The 23779-nt window shown below is 49.4% G+C and overlaps 1 protein-coding gene across 1 annotated transcript; it reads left to right on the top strand.

Annotated features, from left to right (window-relative positions):
* Positions 1-522: 522 nt before the first annotated feature.
* On the top strand, positions 523-20191 carry LOC311115190 (E3 ubiquitin-protein ligase znrf3-like; the record flags this gene model as incomplete). The annotated part of the gene is made up of 6 exons (XM_084190390.1): positions 523-579; positions 1790-1921; positions 12312-12422; positions 14595-14762; positions 15925-16027; positions 16359-20191. 6 exons carry the CDS (start codon positions 523-525, stop codon positions 18224-18226), a joined length of 2439 nt encoding a protein of 812 aa, XP_084046516.1. The 3' UTR covers positions 18227-20191.
* Positions 20192-23779: the final 3588 nt, after the last annotated feature.

The raw sequence follows: 23779 nt of genomic DNA, 5'->3' as shown, positions 1-23779 counted from the left end.
CGGGGGGAGAACAGGCCGTGGCTCGGGTGGCTGAGGTCTTTGATGATCTTCCTGGCCTGTCCTGGAGGGCAGGCAGTGTGCACCCAATGGTTCGTTAGGCTGAGTGAACCACCCTCTGTAGAGACTTGCTGTCAGCGGCGGTGGAGTTGCCGTACCAGGCTGTGATGCAGCCTGACAATATGCTCTCGATGGTGCTCCTGTAGAACACTGTGAGGGCCCTCGGGGACAGGCCAAATTTCTTCAGCCTCCTGAGGTTGAAGAGTCGCTGTTGTGCATTCTTCACTACGGTGTCCATGTGGTTAGACCATTTCAGCTTCTCTGAGATGTGTACGCAGAGGAACTTGACGTTTTTGAACGTCTCCACGGCGGCCCCATTGATGAAGATGACTTCCTCCTGAAGTCCACAATCATCTCCTTTGTTTTGCTGACGTTGAGGGAGAGGTTGTTTACCTGGCACCACACCATCAGAGTGCCTACCTCCTCCCTGTAGCGTCGTTGTTGGTGATCAGGCCTACTAGTGTCATGTCGTCAGCGAACTTGATGATGGAGTTGGGACTACGTGAGCCCATGCAGTCGTGGGTATACAGGGAGTACAGGAGGGGACTGAGGACACACCCTTGTGGGGCCCCGTGTTGAGGTTTAGTGTGGAGGAGGTCATGTTGTCTACTTTCAGCAACTGGGGACGGCCCGTCAGGAAGTCCAGGACTCAGTTGCATAGGCCCACGGACGGCAGACTAGAGAGAGAGAAGTGGAGGAGGCAGTCTGTGTCCAATACGGCCAGATACAGAACATACAATTCATTGACTTCTTTCCTGCCCTCCCTCCCTCCCACCCTCCCTCGCTCCCTCCCTCCCTCCCTCCCTCCCTCCCTCCCTCCTCCATTTCTCCCTCCATCCCGCTGCAGAGGATGACCACATTTTCCACGTCTCTCTCTCCATCCTACAGGAGATTAAATGAGAGACTGTGTTGATGATGATAAGCATACAGTTGTTATTCATCGTTGACGTGAAGGTTGATATGGTGCGGGCCAGATTTGGAAGCAGGCCTTGTGTGTGTGTGTGTGTGTGTTCTCCTATCCTAATGTGTGTATGTGTTGTCCTGTATACATGTCCTAATGTGTGTATGTGTTGTCCTGTATACATGTCCTAATGTGTGTATCTGTTGTCCTGTATACATGTCCTAATGTGTGTATGTGTTTTCCTGTATACATGTCCTAATGTGTGTATGTGTTGTCCTGTATACATGTCCAAATGTGTGTATGTGTTGTCCTGTATACATGTCCTAATGTGTGTATGTGTTGTCCTGTATACATGTCCTAATGTGTGTATGTGTTGTCCTGTATACATGTCATAATGTGTGTATGTGTTGTCCTGTATACATGTCCTAATGTGTGTATGTGTTGTCCCGTATACATGTCCTAATGTGTGTATGTGTTGTCCTGTATACATGTCCTAATGTGTGTATGTGTTGTCCTGTATACATGTCCTAATGTGTGTATGTGTTGTCCCGTATACATGTCCTAATGTGTGTATGTGTTGTCCTGTATACATGTCCTAATGTGTGTATGTGTTGTCCTGTATACATGTCCTAATGTGTGTATGTGTTGTCCTGTATACATGTCCTAATGTGTGTATGTGTTGTCCTGTATACATGTCCTAATGTGTGTATGTGTTGTCCTGTATACATGTCCTAATGTGTGTATGTGTTGTCCTGTAAACATGTCCTAATGTGTGTATGTGTTGTCCTGTAAACATGTCCTAATGTGTGTGTGTCTTCTCCTCTCCTGCAGCTGAACAAGTTAGCGGAGGACCCTCTGAAGAGGCCGGTGGTTTATGTGAAGGGGGCCGACGCTGTTAAGCTGATGAACATAGTCAACAAGCAGAAAGTGGCCCGCGCCAGGATCCAGCACAGACCACCAAGGGTAAAAATAAAATAGAAATATAGATGTTTTATTTTCACATACACCGGATAGGTGCAGTGAAATGTGTTGTTTTACAGGGTCAGCCGTAGTAGTAGGGCGCCCCTGGAGTAAAATCAAAATATGTTTTAATATGTTTTACTTGTTCGGCCTGGGTATTTGAACCAGTGAACTTTAGGTTACTGGACCAACGCTCTAACATCTAGGCTACCTGCCGCCACAAGAGCACTACATCAAGCCAAACCAAAGCAGAACCACTTGGAAGAGTGTGTGTGTGTGTGTGTGTGTGTGTGTGTGTGTGTGTGTGCGTGCGTGCGTGCGTGTGCGTGCGTGCGTGCGTGCGTGCGTGCGTGCGTGTGTGTGTGTGTGCGCGCGCACACGTGCACAATTGCAAGTGAATACAGAAGCCAACTTTCAGTGATCATTCCATCACCTGCAGTGTTTGGCATTAACATACCTAAAGCTCCACCCAAATTAATTAATTTAAGACGATGTAAAAATGTAAATATTGATTCTTTCATTGACTACTTTCTCTCACATTTTGAGCACTTCTATCCCCAACAAATATTCTGGGTGATATTTTAGTCAATCAAAAGGCTGTTTTACATGGGAATCAGCATAACTGTTTGGGACCTTTAATATATACAGGGACATTTAAGTTGATACATTTAAAAAGCAATTGGTACCAATGCAGTTGTCTTCTGTTTGGGAGTGACAGACAATTTAGTGATTCATACATTGTGCAATAATGGCATCCAAAAATGAATCTGCAAAGATTGTTATAAATTATCTAATTTGCAAAGTAAGGTCTTGGTTGTGTTTTCATAGATGATGTCGCCATAGTCTAGGATAGGAAGCAGCAGTTGGGTTTCTAAGATCTTTCTAATGGATACAGTAAAACAATTCTTAGATCTGTATAGTAACCCAAGCTTATAGTTAATTCCAAAAGATCATTCAGAATCTTTGTTCCATCAATTGCATGAATTTAGAAATTGCCAGCTGTGGAGTTTATTCTTTGTTGTGTACCAAACAGCATGATATAGGACTTTGTTTGATTTAAAACCAAATTATTTGCTAGAAACCATTTTTGTAAAGTGTTAAAATCATCTTGGAGAGTTGCTTGTATCTGCAAAATATGTGAACATCATGAGGTTGGAGTAAGACCTTTCAGATACAAAGGCCCAACTGAAAGGAATCATTTACGGATAGAAATCAGGGCATTCAAATCACACAGTTCTAACTGTTTGTGTTTTTAACTAATAGAAACATCACCATGTGAAGGTATTTGTAAGTATGTGGGTATACACCGAGTATACCAAACATTAGGACCCCCCCCCCCCCCCCCCCCCCCCCCCCCGCCCCCATTTTCCCCTCAGAACAGCCTCAATTCGTCGGAACATGGAATCTACAAGGTTCAATAGGGATGCATTCCATAGGGATGCTGGCCCATGTTGACTCCAATGCTTCCCACAGTTGTGCCAAGTTGGCTGGATGTCCTTTGGGTGGTGGTGTCACGCCCTGACTCAGGGGACGCTTAAATGTTGAGTCAGGGTGTGTATATTCTTTGTTGTGCGTTTTCTATGTTTATTATCTAGTATGTGTATTTCTATGTTGGCCGGTGTGGTTCCCAATCAGAGGCGGCTGTCGCTCGTTGTCTCTGATTGGGGACCATACTTAGGCAGCCTATTGGCACCGTGTGAGGTATGTTGTGTGTTCTACCTTGGACTTCACGTTTCGTTTCGTTTATTGTTTTGTTGGGTGTTTATTTGGTTTAATAAACATGTATGTATATCACGCTGCGCCTTGGTCTGACCCGGCCTTCAACGAACGTGACAGAAGGTCCCACCAAACGAGGACCAAGCAGCGTGTCCAGGCGGAGCGGATGGCCATGTCACAGGTGGCCAATTTGTGGTCATGGGAGGAGATATTTGCGGGGAAAGGACCATGGGCTAAGTTAGATGCCCAGGCAGGAGAGGAGCAACGGCAACACGGAGGAGGCCGGTCGATGAGGAAGCCCGAGAAGCAGCCCCAATAACATTTTGGGGGGGGCACACGGGTTGGTTGGCGGAGCCTAGGGTTAGAGCAGAGCCAACTCCTCGTACTCACGCGAAGAGGTACGTACTGTGTCGCCAGTACGCCGGCACAGTCCTGTACGTCCTGTGCTTGCACCACGCACGTGCCGTGCGAAGATGGGCATCCAGCCAGGACGGGGTGTGCCGGCTCAACGCTCCTGGTCTCCAGTACGCCTCCTCGGTCCCGCATATCCTGCGCCAGTTCTACTAACTGTATCGCCAGTGCGCGTGCACAGCCCAGTGCGTCCTGTGCCAGCACCCCGCACGTGTAGTGCGAAAGTGGGCAGCCAGCCAGGACGGGTTGTGCCAGCTCTCCGCTCTAGACCTCCAGTCCGCCTCCACAGCCCGGCCCGGCCTGTTCCTGCTCCTCGCACCAAGCCAGTGGTGCGCGTCGCCAGCCCGGCCTGTTCCTGCTTCTCGCACCAAGCCAGTGGTGCGCGTCGCCAGCCCGGCCCGGCCTGTTCCTGCTCCTCGCACCAAGCCAGTGGTGCGCGTCGCCAGCCCAGCCTGGCCTGTTCCTGCTCCTCGCACCAAGCCAGTGGTGCGCGTCGCCAGCCCGGCCCGGCCCGGCCTGTTCCTGCTCCTCGCACCAAGCCAGTGGTGCGCGTCGCCAGTCCGGCCCGGCCTGTTCCTGCTCCTCGCACCAAGCCAGTGGTGCGTTTGTCCAGTCCGGCACGGCCCGTGCCCGTTCCACCGGTGCCTGGTCCGGCACCGGTCAGCTGCTCCACTCCGGAGCCAGAGCAGTCCGCTCCACCGGTGCCTGATCCAGTGCCGGTCAGCTGTTCCACTCTGGAGCCAGAGCAGTCCGCTCCACCGGTGCCTGATCCAGCTCCGGTCAGCTGCTCCACTCCGGAGCCAGAGCAGTCCGCTCCACCGGGGTCCAGTCCAGCTCCGGTCAGCGGCTCCACTCCGGAGCCAGAGCAGTCCGCTCCACCGGTGACTGATCCAGCTCCGGTCAGCTGCACCACTCCGGAGCCAGAGCAGTCCGCTCCACCGGGGTCCAGTCCAGCTCCGGTCAGCGGCTCCACTCCGGAGCCAGAGCAGTCCGCTCCACTGGTGCCTGATCCAGCTCCAGTCAGCGGCTCCACTCCGGAGCCAGAGCAGTCCGCTCCACCGGTGACTGATCCAGCTCCGGTCAGCTGCGCCACTCCGGAGCCAGAGCAGTCCGCTCCACCGGGGTCCAGTCCAGCTCCGGTCAGCGGCTCCACTCCGGAGCCAGAACAGTCTGCTCCACCGGTGCCTGATCCAGCTCCAGTCAGCGGCTCCACTCCGGAGCCAGAGCAGTCCGCTCCACCGGTGCCAAGTCCAGCTCCGGTCAGCGGCTCCAGTCCAGACCATGACGTCAGCCCCTCTCCAGGTACGGGGTCTCCCACACCAGGGTCCAGACAGGGCCTGCCGTATCGTGGGAGGAAGGAGAGGGGAAGTAGCGCACCGAGGTCCAGACCAGACCAGGGACGCAACAGGGAGGCGGAGAGTGAGAGGTCGTCACGCCCCGAGCCGGATCCGCCTCCGAGGCAGAATGCCCACCCGGCCCCTACCCTGTTATGTTTATGTTGTGCGGTCGGAGTCCGCACCTTTGGGGGGGGGGGGTACTGTCACGCCCTGACTCAGGGGACGCTTAAATGTTGAGTCAGGGTGTGTATATTATTTGTTGTGCGTTTTCAATGTTTATTATCTAGTATGTGTATTTCTATGTTGGCCGGTGTGGTTCCCAATCAGAGGCAGCTGTCGCTCGTTGTCTCTGATTGGGGCATATACTTAGGCAGCCTATTGGCACTGTCTAGTTGTGGGATCTTGTTCCGTGTGAGGTATGTTGTGTGTTCTACCTTGGACGTTTCGTTTCGTTGATTGTTTATTTGGTTTAATAAACATGTACGTATATCACGCTGCGCCTTGGTCTGACCCGTCATTGAACGAACGTGACAGGTGGACCATTCTTGATACACACGGGAAACTGTTGAGCGTGAAAAACCCAGCTGCGTTGCAGTTCTTGACACACTCAAACCGGTGCGCTTGACACCTACTACCATACCCTGTTCAAAGGCACTTAAATATTTTGTCTTGCTCAGTCACCCTCTGAATGGCACACATACAGTGGGGAAAAAAGTATTTAGTCAGCCACCAATTGTGCAAGTTCTCCCACTTAAAAAGATGAGAGAGGCCTGTAATTTTCATCATAGGTACACGTCAATTATGACAGACAAATTGAGAAAAAAAATCCAGAAAATCACTGTAACACCCTGGCTCTGGGACTCTATATGTTGAGCCAGGGTGTGTTCTTTCTATGTGTTATATTTCTATGTTGGGAGTTCTAGTTGTGTTTATTTCTATGTTGGCTAGAGTGACTCCCAATCAGAGGCAACGAGTGTCAGCTGGGGCTGGTTGTCTCTGATTGGGAGCCATATTTAAACTGTCTGTTTTCCCTTTGTGGTTGTGGGTTCTTGTTCCGTGTTGGTCTATGTTACCTAGGACGTTACGAGTCGTTTGTTGTTTTTGTTTACTGTCCGTGTTTATCGCTAATGATAAATAAACATGTTCGTTCATCACGCTGCGCCTTGGTCCTCCTCTCTTGACGACGATCGTGACAGAAGAACCCACCATACAAGGACCAAGCAGCGTGTCCAGGAGCAGGCAGACTGGACATGGGAGGAAGCGCCGGGAGAGGAGATGGAGAGGCTGGCGATGGCCCAGGTGGGCAAATCGTGGTCCTGGGAGGACATGCTCGGGGGCAAAGGGCCATGGGCTAGGATTAAGGCCCTGGCGAGAGAGGAGCAGCGGCGTCAGCAGTGTCATCGTCGGACGGACGAGAGGCAACCCCCAAAAAAATGTAGGGGGGGGCACACGGCATGGGCGGCTGGGCAGCAGGAGGCTGCCACAGGGCGATTTGGAGAGGAGGCCACCGGGTTTTGGGGGCCAGAAGGCAGGTTGGCGGAGCCTGGATGGAGAGCAGAGCCAACTCCCCGTACTCAGGCATGGCAGCATGAGACTGGGCAGGTTCCGCGGTATGCGGAGCTGCGCACTGTGCCACGAGTGGTCCGGCATAGTCCGGTACGTCCTGTGCGAGCACCCCGCACGTGTTGTGCGAAGGTGGGCATGCAGCCAGGACGGAGTGTGCCGGCTCAGCGCTCGTGGCCTCCAGTGCCTCTCCTCGGTCCCGGATATCCTGCGCCAGTGTCACGTGCTGTTATGCCAGTACGGGTACACAGCCCTGTACGTCCTGTGCTGATGCCTCACACAGAGTGTGTGAAGGTAGGCATTCAGCCAGGACGGGTTGTGGCAGCTCTTCACTCCAGGTCTCCTATCCGTCTCCACAGCCCGGTCCGGCCTGTCCCTGCTCCACGCACCAAGCCTACGGTGTGCGTCGCCAGCCCGGTCCGGCGTGTCCCTGCTCCACGCACCAAGCCTACGGTGTGCGTCGCCAGCCCGGTCCGGCCTGTCCCTGCTCCTCGCACCAAGCCTACGGTGTGCGTCGCCAGTCCGGTCCGGCCTGTCCCTGCTCCTCGCACCAAGCCTACGGTGTGCGTCGCCAGCCCGGTCCGGCCTGTCCCTGCTCCTCGCACCAAGCCTACGGTGTGCGTCGCCAGCCCGGTCCGGCCTGTCCCTGCTCCTCGCACCAAGCCTACGGTGTGCGTCGCCAGCCCGGTCCGACCTGTCCCTGCTCCTCGCACCAAGCCTACGGTGTGCGTCGCCAGCCCGGTCCGGCCTGTCCCTGCTCCTCGCACCAAGCCTACGGTGTGCGTCGCCAGCCCGGTCCGGCCTGTCCCTGCTCCACGCACCAGGCCAGGGGTGCGCATCGTCAGCCCGGTCCGGCCCGTTGCTGCTCCACGCACCAAGCCAGGGGTGCGCATCGTCAGCCCGGTCCGGCCCGTTCCTACTCCACGCACCAAGCCAGGGGAGCGCATCGTCAGCCCGGTCCGGCCCGTTCCTACTCCACGCACCAAGCCAGGGGTGCGCATCGTCAGCCCGGTCCGGCCCGTTCCTACTCCACGCACCAAGCCAGGGGTGCGCATCGTCAGCCCGGTCCGGCCCGTTCCTACTCCACGCACCAAACCAGGGGTGCGCGTCGTCAGTCCCGCACAACCCGTGCCTGGGTCACCGGTGCCTGGTAAGGTACCGGTCACCTGCTCCACTACGGAGCTGAAGCTAACCGCTCCTGCTAAGTCCAGTTCAGCTCCAGCCAGCGGGGCCAGACCGTACCAGGGGCGCTATGGGGGGTTTATTGGAGGGTGGTGGGCAAGACCGGAGCCAGAACCGCCGCCGAGGAGGAATGCCCACCCAGCCCTCCCCTGTTTTGCTCTAGTTGAGGCGCGGTCGCAGTCCGCGCCTTTAGGGGGGGGTACTGTAACACCCTGGCTCTGGGACTCTATATGTTGAGCCAGGGTGTGTTCTTTCTATGTGTTATATTTCTATGTTGGGAGTTCTAGTTGTGTTTATTTCTATGTTGGCTAGAGTGACTCCCAATCAGAGGCAACGAGTGTCAGCTGGGGCTGGTTGTCTCTGATTGGGAGCCATATTTAAACTGTCTGTTTTCCCTTTGTGGTTGTGGGTTCTTGTTCCGTGTTGGTCTATGTTACCTAGGACGTTACGAGTCGTTTGTTGTTTTTGTTTACTGTCCGTGTTTATCGCTAATGATAAATAAACATGTTCGTTCATCACGCTGCGCCTTGGTCCTCCTCTCTTGACGACGATCGTGACAATCACATTGTAGGATTTTTAATGAATTTATTTGCAAATTATGGTGGAAAATAAGTATTTGGTCACCTACAAACAAGCAAGATTTCTGGCTCTCACAGACCTGTAACTTCTTCTTTAAGAGGCTCCTCTGTCCTCCACTCGTTACCTGTATTAATGGCACCTGTTTGGACTTGTTATCAGTATAAAAGACACCTGTCCACAACCTCAAACAGTCACACTCCAAACTCCACTATGGCCAAGACCAAAGAGCTGTCAAAGGACACCAGAAACAAAATTGTAGACCTGCACCAGGCTGGGAAGACTGAATCTGCAATAGGTAAGCAGCTTGGTTTGAAGAAATCAACTGTGGGAGCAATTATTAGGAAATGGAAGACATACAAGACCACTGATAATCTCCCTCGATCTGGGGCTCCACGCAAGATCTCACCCCGTGGGGTCAAAATGATCACAAGAACGGTGAGCAAAAATCCCAGAACCACACAGGGGGACCTAGTGAATGACCTGCAGAGAGCTGGGACCAAAGTAACAAAGCCTACCATCAGTAACACACTACGCCGCCAGGGACTCAAATCCTGTAGTGCCAGACGTGTCCCCCTGCTTAAGCCAGTACATGTCCAGGCCCGTCTGAAGTTTGCTAGAGTGCATTTGGATGATCCAGAAGAGGATTGGGAGAATGTCAGATGTAACCAAAATATAACTTTTTGGTAAAAACTCAACTCGTCGTGTTTGGAGGACAAAGAATGCTGAGTTGCATCCAAAGAACACCATACCTACTGTGAAGCATGGGGGTGGAAACATCATGCTTTGGGGCTGTTTTTCTGCAAAGGGACCAGGACGACTGATCTGTGTAAAGGAAAGAATGAATGGGGCCATGTATCGTGAGATTTTGAGTGAAAACCTCCTTCCATCAGCAAGGGCATTGAAGATGAAACGTGGCTGGGTCTTTCAGCATGACAATGATCCCAAACACACCGCCCGGGCAACGAAGGAGTGGCTTCGTAAGAAGCATTTCAAGGTCCTGGAGTGGCCTAGCCAGTCTCCAGATCTCAACCCCATAGAAGATCTTTGGAGGGAGTTGAAAGTCTGTGTTGCCCAGCAACAGCCCCAAAACATCACTGCTCTAGAGGAGATCTGCATGGAGGAATGGGCCAAAATACCAGCAACAGTGTGTGAAAACCTTGTGAAGACTTACAGAAAACGTTTGACCTGTGTCATTGCCAACAAAGGGTATATAACAAAGTATTGAGAAACTTTTGTTATTGACCAAATACTTATTTTCCACCATAATTTGCAAATAAATTCATTACAAATCCTACAATGTGGTTTTCTGTTTTTTTTTCTCATTTTGTCTGCCCTAGTTGATATGTACCTATGATGAAAATTACAGGCCTCTCATCTTTTTAAGTGGGAGAACTTGCACAATTGGTGGCTGACTAAATACTTTTTTTCCCCACTGTACACAATCCATGTCTCAATTGTCTCAAGGTTTAACAATCCTTCTTTAACCTGTTTCCTCCCCTTCATCTACACTGATTGAAGTGGATTTAACAAGTGACATCAATAAGGGATCATAGCTTTCACCTGGATTCACTTGGTCAGCCTGTCATGGAAAGAGCAGGTGTTCTTAATGTTTTGTACACTCAGTGTATATTATAGGTACTTCATTTTATTAGTTGTATTAGTAGTTGTAGCAGTAGTTTTTATTAGTTGTATTAGTAGTTGTATCAGTAGTTTGAATTAGTAGTTGTAGCAGTAGTTTTAGTAGTTGTAGCAGTAGTTTTTATTAGTTGTATTAGTAGTTGTAGCAGTAGTTTTATTAGTTGTAGGCGTATTAGTAGTTGTACAAAACGTTCTTATGCTGTTAAAGTACTTAAAATATATATATACATATATATATATACATACAGTGGGGAGAACAAGTATTTGATACACTGCCGATTTTGCAGGTTTTCCTACTTACAAAGCATTTAGAGGTCTGTAATATTTATCATAGGTACACTTCAACTGTGAGAGACGGAATCTAAAACAAAAACAAGGCTGGGATGGGCTACAGGACAATAGGCAAGCAGCTTGGTGAGAAGGCAACAACTGTTGGCGCAATTATTAGAAAATAGAAGAAGTTCAAGATGATGATCAATCACCCTCGGTCTGGGGCTCCATGCAAGATCTCACCTCGTGGGGCATCAATGATCATGAGGAAGGTGAGGGATCAGCCCAGAACTACACGGCAGGACCGGGTCAATGACCTGAAGAGAGCTGGGACCACAGTCTCAAAGAAAACCATTAGTAACACACTACGCCGTCATGGATTAAAATCATGCAGCGCACGCAAGGTCCCCCTGCTCAAGCCAGCGCATGTCCAGGCCCGTCTGAAGTTTGCCAATGACCATCTGGATGATCCAGAGGAGGAATGGGAGAAGGTCATGTGGTCTGATGAGACAAAAATAGAGCTTTTTGGTCTAAACTCCACTCGCCGTGTTTGGAGGAAGAAGAAGGATGAGTACAACCCCAAGAACACTATCCCAACCGTGAAGCATTGAGGTGGAAACATCATTCTTTGGGGATGCTTTTCTGCAAAGGGGACAGGACGACTGCACCGTATTGAGGGGAGGATGGATGGGGCCATGTATCGCGAGATCTTGGTCAACAACCTCCTTCCCTCAGTAAGAGCATTGAAGATGGGTCGTGGCTGGGTCTTCCAGCATGACAACGACCTGAAACACACAGCCAGGGCAACTAAGGAGTGGCTCCGTAAGAAGCATCTCAAGGTCCTGGAGTGGCCTAGCCAGTCTCCAGACCTGAACCCAATAGAACATCTTTGGAGGGAGCTGATAGTCCGTATTGCCCAGCGACAGCCCCGAAACCTGAAAGATCTGGAGAAGGTCTGTATGGAGGAGTGGGCCAAAATCCCTGCTGCAGTGTGTGCAAACCTGGTCAAGACCTACAGGAAACGTATGATCTCTGTAATTGCAAACAAAGGATTCTGTACTAAATATTAAGTTCTGCTTTTCTGATGTATCAAATACTTATGTCATGCAATAAAATGCAAATTAATTACTTTAAAATCATACAATGTGATTTTCTGGATTCCATCTCTCACAGTTGAAGTGTACCTATGATAAAAATTACAGACCTCTACATGCTTTGTAAGTAGGAAAACCTGCAAAATCGGCAGTGTATCAAATACTTGTTCTCCCCACTGTATATTATTATTATTATTATTAAGTATTGTTTGTTGATTTTTGTTGATTTGGACACCCTTGAAAACAAGATGGTGCATCTCAAGAGATGTAATAAAATAAATATGGAGTACACAGTGAACAGGTTAACCTCTTGACATTGCAGCAACAATAGGAGAGTCATTAAGTGAATAGAAGAGTACTAAGAAATAAATGCTCAATGAATAAGAAATAGGATACATTTTTGGCACAAATATAATACAAGGGGACACTGAAATGAATTGAAGTAGGATTGCTATGTGCTGGGCAATTGGCCAATAATAAATAGACATTGTGCAGTAATTTGAATAGGAGTCAAGTAGCAGAAGTCGTGTGTGTGTGATGTCTTCCTTTGGCTGTATAGATCTAATTTAACAAAGTATCTCCCCTGTGTGTCCCTCCCTGCAGCAGCCTACAGAGTACTTTGACATGGGGATCTTCCTGGCCTTCTTTATAGTGGTGTCTCTGGTCTGCCTCATACTGCTCATCAAGATCAAACTAAAACAGAGGAGGAGCCAGGTGAGGACACACACACACACACACACACACACACACACACACACACACACACACACACACACACACACACACACACATAAATGCTTAGGCTCACAGTAGATGCTATGAATCAGGATTAACATCTCATTAATGAATGAAGAGCAGCACAGTAGCACTAACCCTGAGGACAGGTGAAATCCTGCCAGTGTGTGTGTGTGTGTGCACGTGTTTCTGTTCACGAGTGTGTGTTCCTGATGAGCCATGATGCTGAAGAGCCATGCCAACTTCTTTGTAGCGTTGATTAAAATAGCAGACGTTACAAAACCTATTTCTAGCTGAGTTAACACACACAGAGTTGACACGGGCATGCTGAGGACACACTGAACTGAACAGAGTGCTGTCTGTGTCTATGTAGTGTTCATACACAATGTTTCCTATATCATTTAACAAGACGGGCTGCTCCACCTACATTCTGCTCCGCTTTTCTCTGATCCACTCCCTATATGCACCTGTATATCAGTGGTGGCTGGTGCCACTTTAAATTGGAGGACAGGCTCATAGTTATGCTTGGACCAGAATGAAGGGAATGGTGTCAAACAATGGTTTCCAATACATGTAATAGTTTCCAATACAATACAGCTATTATTATAAGCCGTCCTCCACTCACCAGCCACCAACTCTCTGTCCTCCCCTCCCCTCCCCAGCCACCAACTCTCTGTCCTCCCCTCCCCTCCCCAGCCACCAACTCTCTGTCCTCCCCTCCCCTCCCCAGCCACCAACTCTCTGTCCTCCCCTCCCCTCCCCAGCCACCAACTCTCTGTCCTCCCCTCCCCTCCCCAGCCACCAACTCTCTGTCCTCCCTTCCCCAGCCACCAACTCTCTGTCCTCCCCTCCCCAGCCACCAACTCTCTGTCCTCCCCTCCCCAGCCACCAACTCTCTGTCCTCCACTCACCAGCCACCAACTCTCTGTCCTCCCCTCCCCAGCCACCAACTCTCTGTCCTCCCTTCCCCAGCCACCAACTCTCTGTCCTCCCCTCCCCTCCCCAGCCACCAACTCTCTGTCCTCCCTTCCCCAGCCACCAACTCTCTGTCCTCCCCTCCCCTCCCCAGCCACCAACTCTCTGTCCTCCCTTCCCCAGCCACCAACTCTCTGTCCTCCCCTCCCCTCCCCAGCCACCAACTCTCTGTCCTCCCCTCCCCTCCCCAGCCACCAACTCTCTGTCCTCCCCTCCCCTCCCCAGCCACCAACTCTCTGTCCTCCCCTCCCCTCCCCAGCCACCAACTCTCTGTCCTCCCCTCCCCTCCCCAGCCACCAACTCTCTGTCCTCCCCTCCCCTCCCCAGCCACCAACTCTCTGTCCTCCCCTCCCCTCCCCAGCCACCAACTCTCTGTCCTCCCCTCCCCTCCCCAGCCACCAACTCTCTGTCCTCCCCTCCCCTCCCCAGCCACCAACTCTCTGTCCTCCCCTCCCCAGCCACCAACTCTCTGTCCTCCCCTCCCCTCCCCAGCCACCAACTCTCTGTCCTCCCCTCCCCAGCCACCAACTCTCTGTCCTCCCCTCCCCTCCCCAGCCACCAACTCTCTGTCCTCCCCTCCCCAGCCACCAACTCTCTGTCCTCCCCTCCCCTCCCCAGCCACCAACTCTCTGTCCTCCCCTCCCCAGCCACCAACTCTCTGTCCTCCCCTCCCCTCCCCAGCCACCAACTCTCTGTCCTCCCCTCCCCTCCCCAGCCACCAACTCTCTGTCCTCCCCTCCCCAGCCACCAACTCTCTGTCCTCCCCTCCCCTCCCCAGCCACCAACTCTCTGTCCTCCCCTCCCCAGCCACCAACTCTCTGTCCTCCCCTCCCCTCCCCAGCCACCAACTCTCTGTCCTCCCCTCCCCTCCCCAGCCACCAACTCTCTGTCCTCCCCTCCCCTCCCCAGCCACCAACTCTCTGTCCTCCCCTCCCCTCCCCAGCCACCAACTCTCTGTCCTCCCCTCCCCTCCCCAGCCACCAACTCTCTGTCCTCCCCTCCCCTCCCCTCCCCAACCACCAACTCTCTGTCCTCCCCTCCCCAGCCACCAACTCTCTGTCGTCCTCTCCCCAACCACAAAGCTCTGTCTTCCCCTCCCCAGCAACACTGCATACCTGTGTATCACCCCCAGTCTAACCCTCCGTCCCCCCTCTCCTCTCTCCTCCACCTCTACAGAGTTCTATGAATAGGATGGCCATCCAGGCCCTGGAGAAGATGGAGACCAGGAAGTTCAAGGCCAAGGTCAAGGGTCAGCGTGAGAGCAGCTGCGGAGCGTCTGATTCGCTGAGCAGTAGCTCCACCTCCGACTGTGCAATCTGTCTGGAGAAGTACATAGACGGAGAGGTACTAGACAGAACACACACACACACTGAATACTGTTCAGAAAAAGTTGTGAGAGTCTTTGTCATGTCAGAAAGGGGTGAGCTTCAGGAACAGAAAGCATGGTCAGAGACGTATGGTCAGAAACTGATTTTGGTTTCTGAAGTCTGTAGAAATACTACAAAAAATTTACCAAATACTTATTTTCCACCATAATTTGCAAATAAATTCATTAAAAATCCTACAATGTGATTTTCTGGATTTTTTTTCTCATTTTGTCTGTCATAGTTGACGTGTACCTATGATGAAAATTACAGGCCTCTCTCCTCTTTTTAAGTGGGAGAACTTGCACAATTGGTGGCTGACTAAATACTTTTTTTCCCCACTGTATGTATTCTATACCCTAATCGTGAAAACTCACTGTGTAAATATGGATTCTGGACACTAATCATTAAGAGTCACAGTAGAAATATGTATCCTAATCTTGGACCTTTGTAGGTTTACTGTAACAGCATTGCTCATCACTGGCCAGCCTCAGGGCTGACAGGGGACCCAGTCAGCCAGTCAGTCTGTCTTTATGTGGTTATGTGGTCATGTGGTTAAAAACACACAACACACAACAACAGGACAGCAGAGAGGAAGTAGTGATATAGAAGGCTGAATGGCATCAAAGGGGTTGGAGCAGTAACGTAAGCAACAAAAGATGTCTGGAATAGAGGAGGAGAAGAGGAGTCATGCCAGGGGAGGGAGGGAGGGAGGGAGGGAGGGAGGGAGGGAGGGAGGGAGGGAGGGAGGGAGGGAGGGAGGGAGGGAGGGAGGGAGGGAGGGAGGTGTTCAGTATTGCTGTACATTTATTATGTGATGAGGGTGAAGAAGAGAAACCTTCTTGCTGCTTTGCTGCCAGCTGTTGTCCGTTCACCCATCAAACACCAATCATGTCCTTAGATATTGTAAGCCTTTACTAACCTTAACTCTCCTCCTCTCCCCCTGTTCCTCTCCTCCTCTCCCCCTATTCCCCTGTTTCTTTCCTCCTCTCCCCCATTCCTCTCCCCCTCTCCCCATTCCTCTCCCCCTGTTCCACTCCCTCTTCTCCTCTCCCTCTGTTCCCCTCTCTTCTGCTTCCCCTCGCTCTCTCTTCCCCTCTCCTCTCTCCTGCTCCCCTCCTCCTCTCCGTCCCCGTCTACAGGAGCTGCGGGTCATCCCCTGTGCCCACAGGTTCCATATGAAGTGTGTGGATCCTTGGCTCCTCCAGCACCACACCTGTCCTCACTGCAGACACAACATCATTGGTGAGTTGGTACACACTCGCTACATCCCAAATGGCACCCTATTCCCTATGAACCCTGGTCAAAAGTAGTGCTCTATATAGAGAAAAGGGTGCCATTTGGGACACACTGTTGTCAGTATGAGGCCTGTAGCTATCTGATAGGAGTTTTCCAGCCTGCAAATATTTCACTTTTGTCAGACTATACAACCCAGTAAAACAGAAAAAGAGACTAATCGATTAATTTAATCAACGTAAAATACCCTTTTCATGAAACTGTAACAAAGCTAACTTTTCAAATACTTTTATTTGACTCCAAACTCTCTCCCTCTCTTACACTCATATTCTTTTCTCAGAGCAAAAGAAGGGGAACCCCGGCCCTGTCTGCATGGACCCAGGCAACCCCGTCTACAGCCGGCAGCAGAGGGTAGTCCTGCCTGTCCACTACCCTGGCAGGGTGCACCGTTCTGGGCAGGTGACTGCCTACCCCACCCGCATCTCCATGGACCACCATGGTAACCCCATCACAGTGCTCACAGTGGACCAGCACGCAGACCCCCAGGGCCTGTACCCTCCCCAGTCTGCCCACGCCGGGGCCTTCCTCCGGGGCTACCATCCCCACCCAACCCTGCACCTGGACCACTCTCTCAACCCCCACCACTGTGGCCTGGAGCACCAGCGCCTGGGCCTCAACCCCCCTGCCTACCCCCAGTACCAGCAGCCCGGGCCCAACCACGGCGCCTTCAAGAGGCCCAAGTTCCACGGACGTAGCTTCTCGCGTGCCGCCTGCTACTCGCAGTACGAGACCATGTACCAACACTACTACTTCCAGGGCCTGACCTTCCCCCAGCAGGGTGAGGGGACCCAGAGGGCAGCAGGCATAGGGGGGGTGTCTGGGGGCACCGGGCCCCACAAGGGCCACCACAGCAGGGCCTTCCAGGGGGGGCTGCTCTACCCCACGGTGGTCCACATGGCCCCAGCCACCAGCTCCAGGATGGGTGAGGCAGGGAGCGGTGCCTCGGGCCTGGGCTGTTACCATGGCCACCGCTCGGTGTGCAGTGGTTACCTGGCCGACTGCCCGGGCAGCGACAGCAGCAGCAGCAGCTCTGGCCAGTGCCACTGTTCCTCCAGTGACTCTATGCTGGACTGTACAGAGATCAGTAACCAGGGGGTGTATGGCTCCTGTTCCACTTTCCGCAGCTCCCTGAGCTCTGACTACGACCCATACGTCTACCGCAGTAAGAGCCCCTGTAGGGGGTCGCAAGGGGAGCCAGGGGCCACCTCTGCAGGGGCCTCTACCGCCTGCCCCTCCACAGCCGAGGACTCCCTAACCCCAGCTCCCTCGGGGGGCCAAGACGGTTACAGCATGCAGCCACAGCCTCCTCCTGGAGCCTCAGGGTTCGGTGTGGGGGACCAGCTCTCTATCTGCAGTCTGGAGCCCAACTACAGCAGCCACTCATCACTGGAACAACCCAGGGACGCCAGCACCACTAGCACTACCTCAGCCAGGCCTCTAGAGGGAGCCACCACCGCGGTGGACCTGGCGAAGGGAGGGCAGACAGAGGAGGAGACAGGGGGGGAGCATGGCCTGGGTGGAGCAGGTGCGTGTAGCTGCTGTTTCGAGGTGCTCCCTCCCAACATGGAGGGCAAAGGTCAGCAGGGATATCAGAGGCAGGACTCAGACTGGGCGGGGCCAATGGCCTCCTCGGGGCGTGGCTGTCACAGGGGGGCAGAGCAGAACTTTTACCATCCTGGGGAGCACCTGTTGGCTCCTTCAGAGCAGGTGAGCTATGAGGGCCTGCCCTGTTGCTTCTACAAGGAGATGAAGGTCCACCGGGCCACAGGGGGGTGCTATAATGAGGACTATGCCGTGAATGTGCAGTATGCGCACCACGCTGCTGACTCAGACGCCTGCTGTGGCGAGCTCAGCCAGAGAATACCCATAATCCACCAGGACACAGACTGTGAGCTGGGCTTGGGAGCGGAGACTCTGTATCAGAGCAGCCTACTGCCAGCCAGCCTCACCTTGGGGCAGGGGGGCGAAGGGTGGACTGGGGGGCGGGTGGAGCCTGGTGAGGGAGGGTACTTCACCTCAGGACAGTTCAGAGGTCAAGCGTACCCCACCCAGGAGGAAGAGACCAGGGCCCTGTTCCACCCCCAGAACTCCACTACCCACGATGCATCGGGAAACAGTAAAGCTACAGACAATGGTCTGGGGGTATGAGGGGGTGTGGAGCCCAGAAACAGGGACTCAAACAAACAGCCTCTTTGGTACCTAACCGGTCGGTTGGTCAAGAAACCCTCAGTTGCCTTGCTAGTTTTAAGCCTTGCTCGCTCGCTGAACTCTGAATATCATCCTAGATGGTGATGGTGTAGATTTCTACTGAAATTAAATGATGGCCTGCCTGCCTGGTGTATCCAGACATATCCAGTTCGTTCCTCAGCATCAACCCAGCTCAACCCACGCCCCGCCTCACCAGCAGACTCTACAGGCTCAGCTAGATAGAGAATCAGGCTACAACACATGGGTGGAAGTTCACAGTGGTTGGTTGGAACAGTGGATGGCTTGACAGTGCCACAACACGTAGGCCAGCCCTTACAGTACCATCAGTGCCAGACAGGGTCAGTCCGGATCATGAGACCCATATGGAGAGAAACTAACTGTGTTAGCAGGGCCCAGATTGTGAGATATTTTTTCTTCTGATTTGGTGAGTTTTTTTTTTTTTTTTTTTTCTATAATCACACAAATGCCTGTGTGTACATGCATATGTTCTTAATGTACCAGTCTATTGTACTTTACTGTTCTTATGACATAACGTTGCCTATACAGCTTGGACAACAAGCTTCAACAAACCTCCAAACTCAGATGAAAGGTTATGGAAGAATACCAAAACATAAACATATTTTATTTTTTAGGGGGTTGGGTGAGGGGACGGTGTCCTTGCTAGTTAGTCACAGTCACACACTGTTTCATTGAGCTAAGCTATATTAACTAGACTACAGTTCTGTCTCTTGGGATACTCAATGGGGCGCAATATTCTAGAACAATGCAGATAGAATGTTGACTCAGTTCTCTGTTCTACATAATAGAGAGTCTGTTCTATATACAATACATTTCTATCTGCAATGTTCAGAACATTGTGCCTTTTAGACATGCACCTGACCAACACCAAGCCTTAGGCCACTGAGACATCTTTACTATCTTGGGCTCTGTGTCACCTTTTGGTTAAATAGAGGTCCACATAGTAACAGGGTCCTAGAAATACATTTGGAAATCTTCAAAGGATTGGATTTATACCAGTTTTAGTCACTACTTGTAAGTTAGAAGCTCTTTTAATTTTTATATATTTTACTCATCTAGCCTCCTCTTCAACACTTAAGCTATAATATACTGTGGATGGTTCTATAAAGCTGTTGTGTGTCAAAAAAGTCCAAAGGGGGGAAAAATCATTCACAAGGGATCCCTTTTATACTGTGGCTGTGGTTACACAGCGCTGTTACACAAAAAACAACATGTCTGATTAATTTTTTTATTTTATTAAATCATACAGTACACATCATGCTCTCAAACAATATCGACTTTGTTCATTCATGCCTTCTCTCTGTTGATTTTACAAACTGTTTTTACTGTTTCTATGAAATGTACCCATTCTCTTCACAGAGGCAATCGTTTTGAAATAACAATATTTATATGATAACCCAGAGCCGTAATCAATGAAAGATATTGAGAATCTAATCTTGCCTTTGCATAAAGATATGTACTACAAATATAACATTTTGGGTTACCCAAGTCACTATTTAATTGTTTTGTTTTATTATTTGTAGCACTTAAGAAGATTGTATTAAAAGAAAATGTGTACACAAAATTAATATTTTTTTAAAGAATATAATTATTTTCTCCATCATTACCATTTTACAAATGTTTAAAAAAGGCTAGAAATCAATCTGTATATTTCTGCATCTGTATAGCAGCACATTTAATAAATGGAAATATGTTCTCTGAATATTTATTTACTAATATATTTATCTTCAAGCCATGTCTTATGTTGCGAGTGTATGAAAGTTTTGGAGTTATTTGGTTGCTGTTTTTGATAAAATCGCTAAATACATGGTAATTGCACACAAAATGATTCAATATTCTCTGACCAAAAATTGATTTAAAAAAATGTATTACCATACAGCTGTGTAATTAAAGTGTACAAAGATCTGTAAAATATACAGTTTTATTCAAGTAAATCACATTGTGGTGTTTTTTTTCCCCCAAACCTTTTCATCTTCATTCAGGGAAATCCACAACAGTACAGTGTTGATTAGAAGTGATATCTTAAATCTGGTACAGGCCTACATCTCTTTTGGATAGAAAACTTTGGGAGGAAAGCATATATACGGAATATTTTAAACCACACAACTTAATCATAGTCTTTGACTGGCCTGGAGTTAACTGAGAGAGACAGGATATTACTTATATTTTGAAGACTACTCCGAAGCTATGCCACAAAAGTGCACCTTGGTCAAAAGTAGTAGACTATATAGGGAATAGGGTGCGATTTGGGACGCACCCTGACTGTCGTCTTCTTGCCTAGAACTTGGAACACTGCTTCTGATCTGTCTCCCCCTAGTGGGCGGGAAACAACATGCTAAAGAGAACCATATTCAAAACTAAGAGTGAATCTCAATTGTTTATCCTTGATTCCTGTCCTCCTCAAAATGCATCGGAGGAGAGGATCCAAGGTGCATTGACGGACAATATCTATGTTTTTTGAGATGAGCGCGACTGAGGAGCGAGGACGCAAGTAATCAAGGAAATACAATTAAGATTCACCCCAAGACGAGAACACTGGGGTGTAATCACTAGGAACCAAACGGAAGCAAAAGGAACGAAACTGGGAGGGACCTACCTGAATTTGTCCAATAGAAACTCTAGTTTTCTTGCAAAACGTTTTCCGTTTTGGAGTAAACTGTTTTCGTCGCAAAAATATTTTTTGGACTAATGATTATACCCCTGCTCCGGGGTGAAGTTCCCCCTGGGTACAAATCTAGGATCAGCTTCCCCTCCCCCAATCCTAACCTTAACCATTTGTGGGGGAAATGCAAAACTGACCCAGGATCAGCATTTAGGGGCAACTTCACTGTTTCACACTACTCCAAGAATACTCCAGGATTGTTGTCACCACCAGGGAGCAGTCAAAGCATTGAGGTACGCGTTCAACTTTTATCTGTCACATGCGTCAGTTGTAGGCTTTACTGTGAACCGCTTACTAGCCCTTCCCAACGATGCAGAGTTAAAAAATAAGTACAATTACAATAATAGCACAGGAGGGATAAAATACACAAGAATGGAGCTATATACAGGAAGTACCAGTACCAGATGAATGTGGAGCTATAAACAGGAAGTACCAGTTCCAGATCAATGTATAACTAATACAGGGAATACCAGTACCAGATCAATGTGGAGCTATATACAAGGAATACCAGTACCAGATCAATGTGCAGGGTCACACTAGGGACAGTGTGTGGTGAATTATATGTCTTTAGTCATTTGAGGAAGTGGACATGTCGGTTATAACACAATAATATGCTAGTCATGATTATAGGCTGGTAAAAGTAAGAGAGAGCTGAATTTCCTCCTTTTTTATCCACAGTGTTGCATCAGACAATGATTCTGCATTAGAACGGTTAAGTCCAGCATCATTATCTGATCAGATGGATGCTTAAAAGGAGAACTGTTTGGAACAACTAATTGTAATGTCATTCTTCAATGCAATATCATTTTCTTGTGTTTCTTGGACCCCAATCAAAATGCTGTGCAGTAATATGATATACTGCACAAGTACCATATCAACATGCCTGTATGTGGCATGACATATTACTTAAGTCATGGTTTGAGTATCATGCTTTTTGAAAATCTACATTCAAATACATCCTGCAGATATGCTATGTGTGCATGTGAAACCCCACTGCCACAGGGGTTTGTCTCATAGGTTTACCCATGCCTGATATTTTCAGTACTAGACCCTCAACACCTCTAGAGCCCCCACCTCAACACCTCTAGAACCTCAACACCTCTAGAACCTCAACACCTCTAGATCCTCAACACCTCTAGATCCTCAACACCTCTAGAACCTCAACACCTCTAGAACCTCAACACCTCTACATCCTCAACACCTCTAGAACCTCAACACCTCTACATCCTCAACACCTCTAGAACCTCAACACCTCTACATCCTCAACACCTCTAGATCCTCAACACCTCTACATCCTCAACACCTCTACATCCTCAACACCTCTACATCCTCAACACCTCTAGATCCTCAACACCTCTACATCCTCAACACCTCTAGATCCTCAACACGTCTACATCCTCAACACCTCTAGATCCTCAACACCTCTACATCCTCAACTCCTCTGCACCCTCAACACCTCTACATCCTCAACACCTCTAGATCCTCAACTCCTCTAGATCCTCAACACCTCTAGATCCTCAACACCTCTACATCCTCAACTCTTCTGCACCAACACGTACTGTGTACAGTAATTCCATTATATTTGTTATGGATCCCCATTAGCTGCTGCCTCCAGCAAAATTGAGGCAGTTATACATTTTAAAAACATTACAATACATTCATAACAGATTTCACAACATATTAAGTGTGTGCCCTCAGCCCTCTACTCTACTACCACATACCTATAACACAAAATCAATGTGTACATGTGTGTATAGTGCGTATGTTATCGTGTGTTTGAATGCATGTGTCTATGTTTGTGTTAATCCCTGAGCTCTAGATAGCCTAGTGACCCTCTAGTTTAACATACATGATCATGTCAACTACGTCAGGATTTCACTCTACTACTTCTACTACAGCTTCTAAACGCTTGGTGTTGGTATCTGGGTTGTTGTTGTTGTTGAGGCAGACAGTATGCAGCTACAGTGAGGGCAGGGCAAAATGTGATGGGGGCACAGAAACAAAAAGAGCGCTATGTCAGCTCTACTGGCGGTGAACAAAGCGTAGCTTATCCACCTAACAAAGTCCTGGCACAGACCCTAAAACAATTATGGGGGGGGGGGTTGACAATGAACACTATTCTGCTAGTGGATTTAGGTCAATTTACACAGCAAATTGTTTAGGCTCAAAAGCGTCACGTTTTCCCAACATTAGCCGCTCAATTAACTGCAAGAAATGTCATCTTTGACCAGAAAATATTTGACAGATGAGCGTAAAAAGTTATTTGTTTATAATTTGATTGAGTTGTCATACAGAAAGATGGCCTGGTTCAGAGATTACGTACACCTGCTGCATCTCCTTCACGTTGGCAAGGAAATAGTAAAACATATATATACAGTGCATGCGGAAAGTATTCAGACCCATTGACTTTTTCCACATTTTGTTACGTTACAGCCTTATTCTAAAATTGATTAAATGAATTACTTTTTCTACAGACAATACCCAATAATGACAAAGTGAAAATAGGTTTTTAGAAATTTTTGCAAATGTATTAAAAAATTAAATACAGAAATACCTTATTTACATAAGTATTCAGACCCTTTGCTATGACTCTTGAGATTGAGCTCAGGTGCATCCTGTTTCCATTGATCATCCTTGAGATGTTTCTACAACTTGATTGGAGTCCACCTGTGGTAAATTCAATTGATTGGACATGATTTGGAAAGGCACACACTTGTCTATATAAGGTCCCACAGTTGACAGTGCAAGTCAGAGCAAAAACCAAGCCATGAGGTCGAAGGAATTGTCCGTAGAGCTCCGAGACAGGATTGTGT

Source organism: Coregonus lavaretus (genome assembly GCF_964263955.1).
Source record: "Coregonus lavaretus genome assembly, contig: HAP1_SCAFFOLD_2098, whole genome shotgun sequence".
Lineage (NCBI taxonomy): Eukaryota > Metazoa > Chordata > Actinopteri > Salmoniformes > Salmonidae > Coregonus > Coregonus lavaretus.
This window is presented reverse-complemented; position numbering and strand designations above follow the sequence as displayed.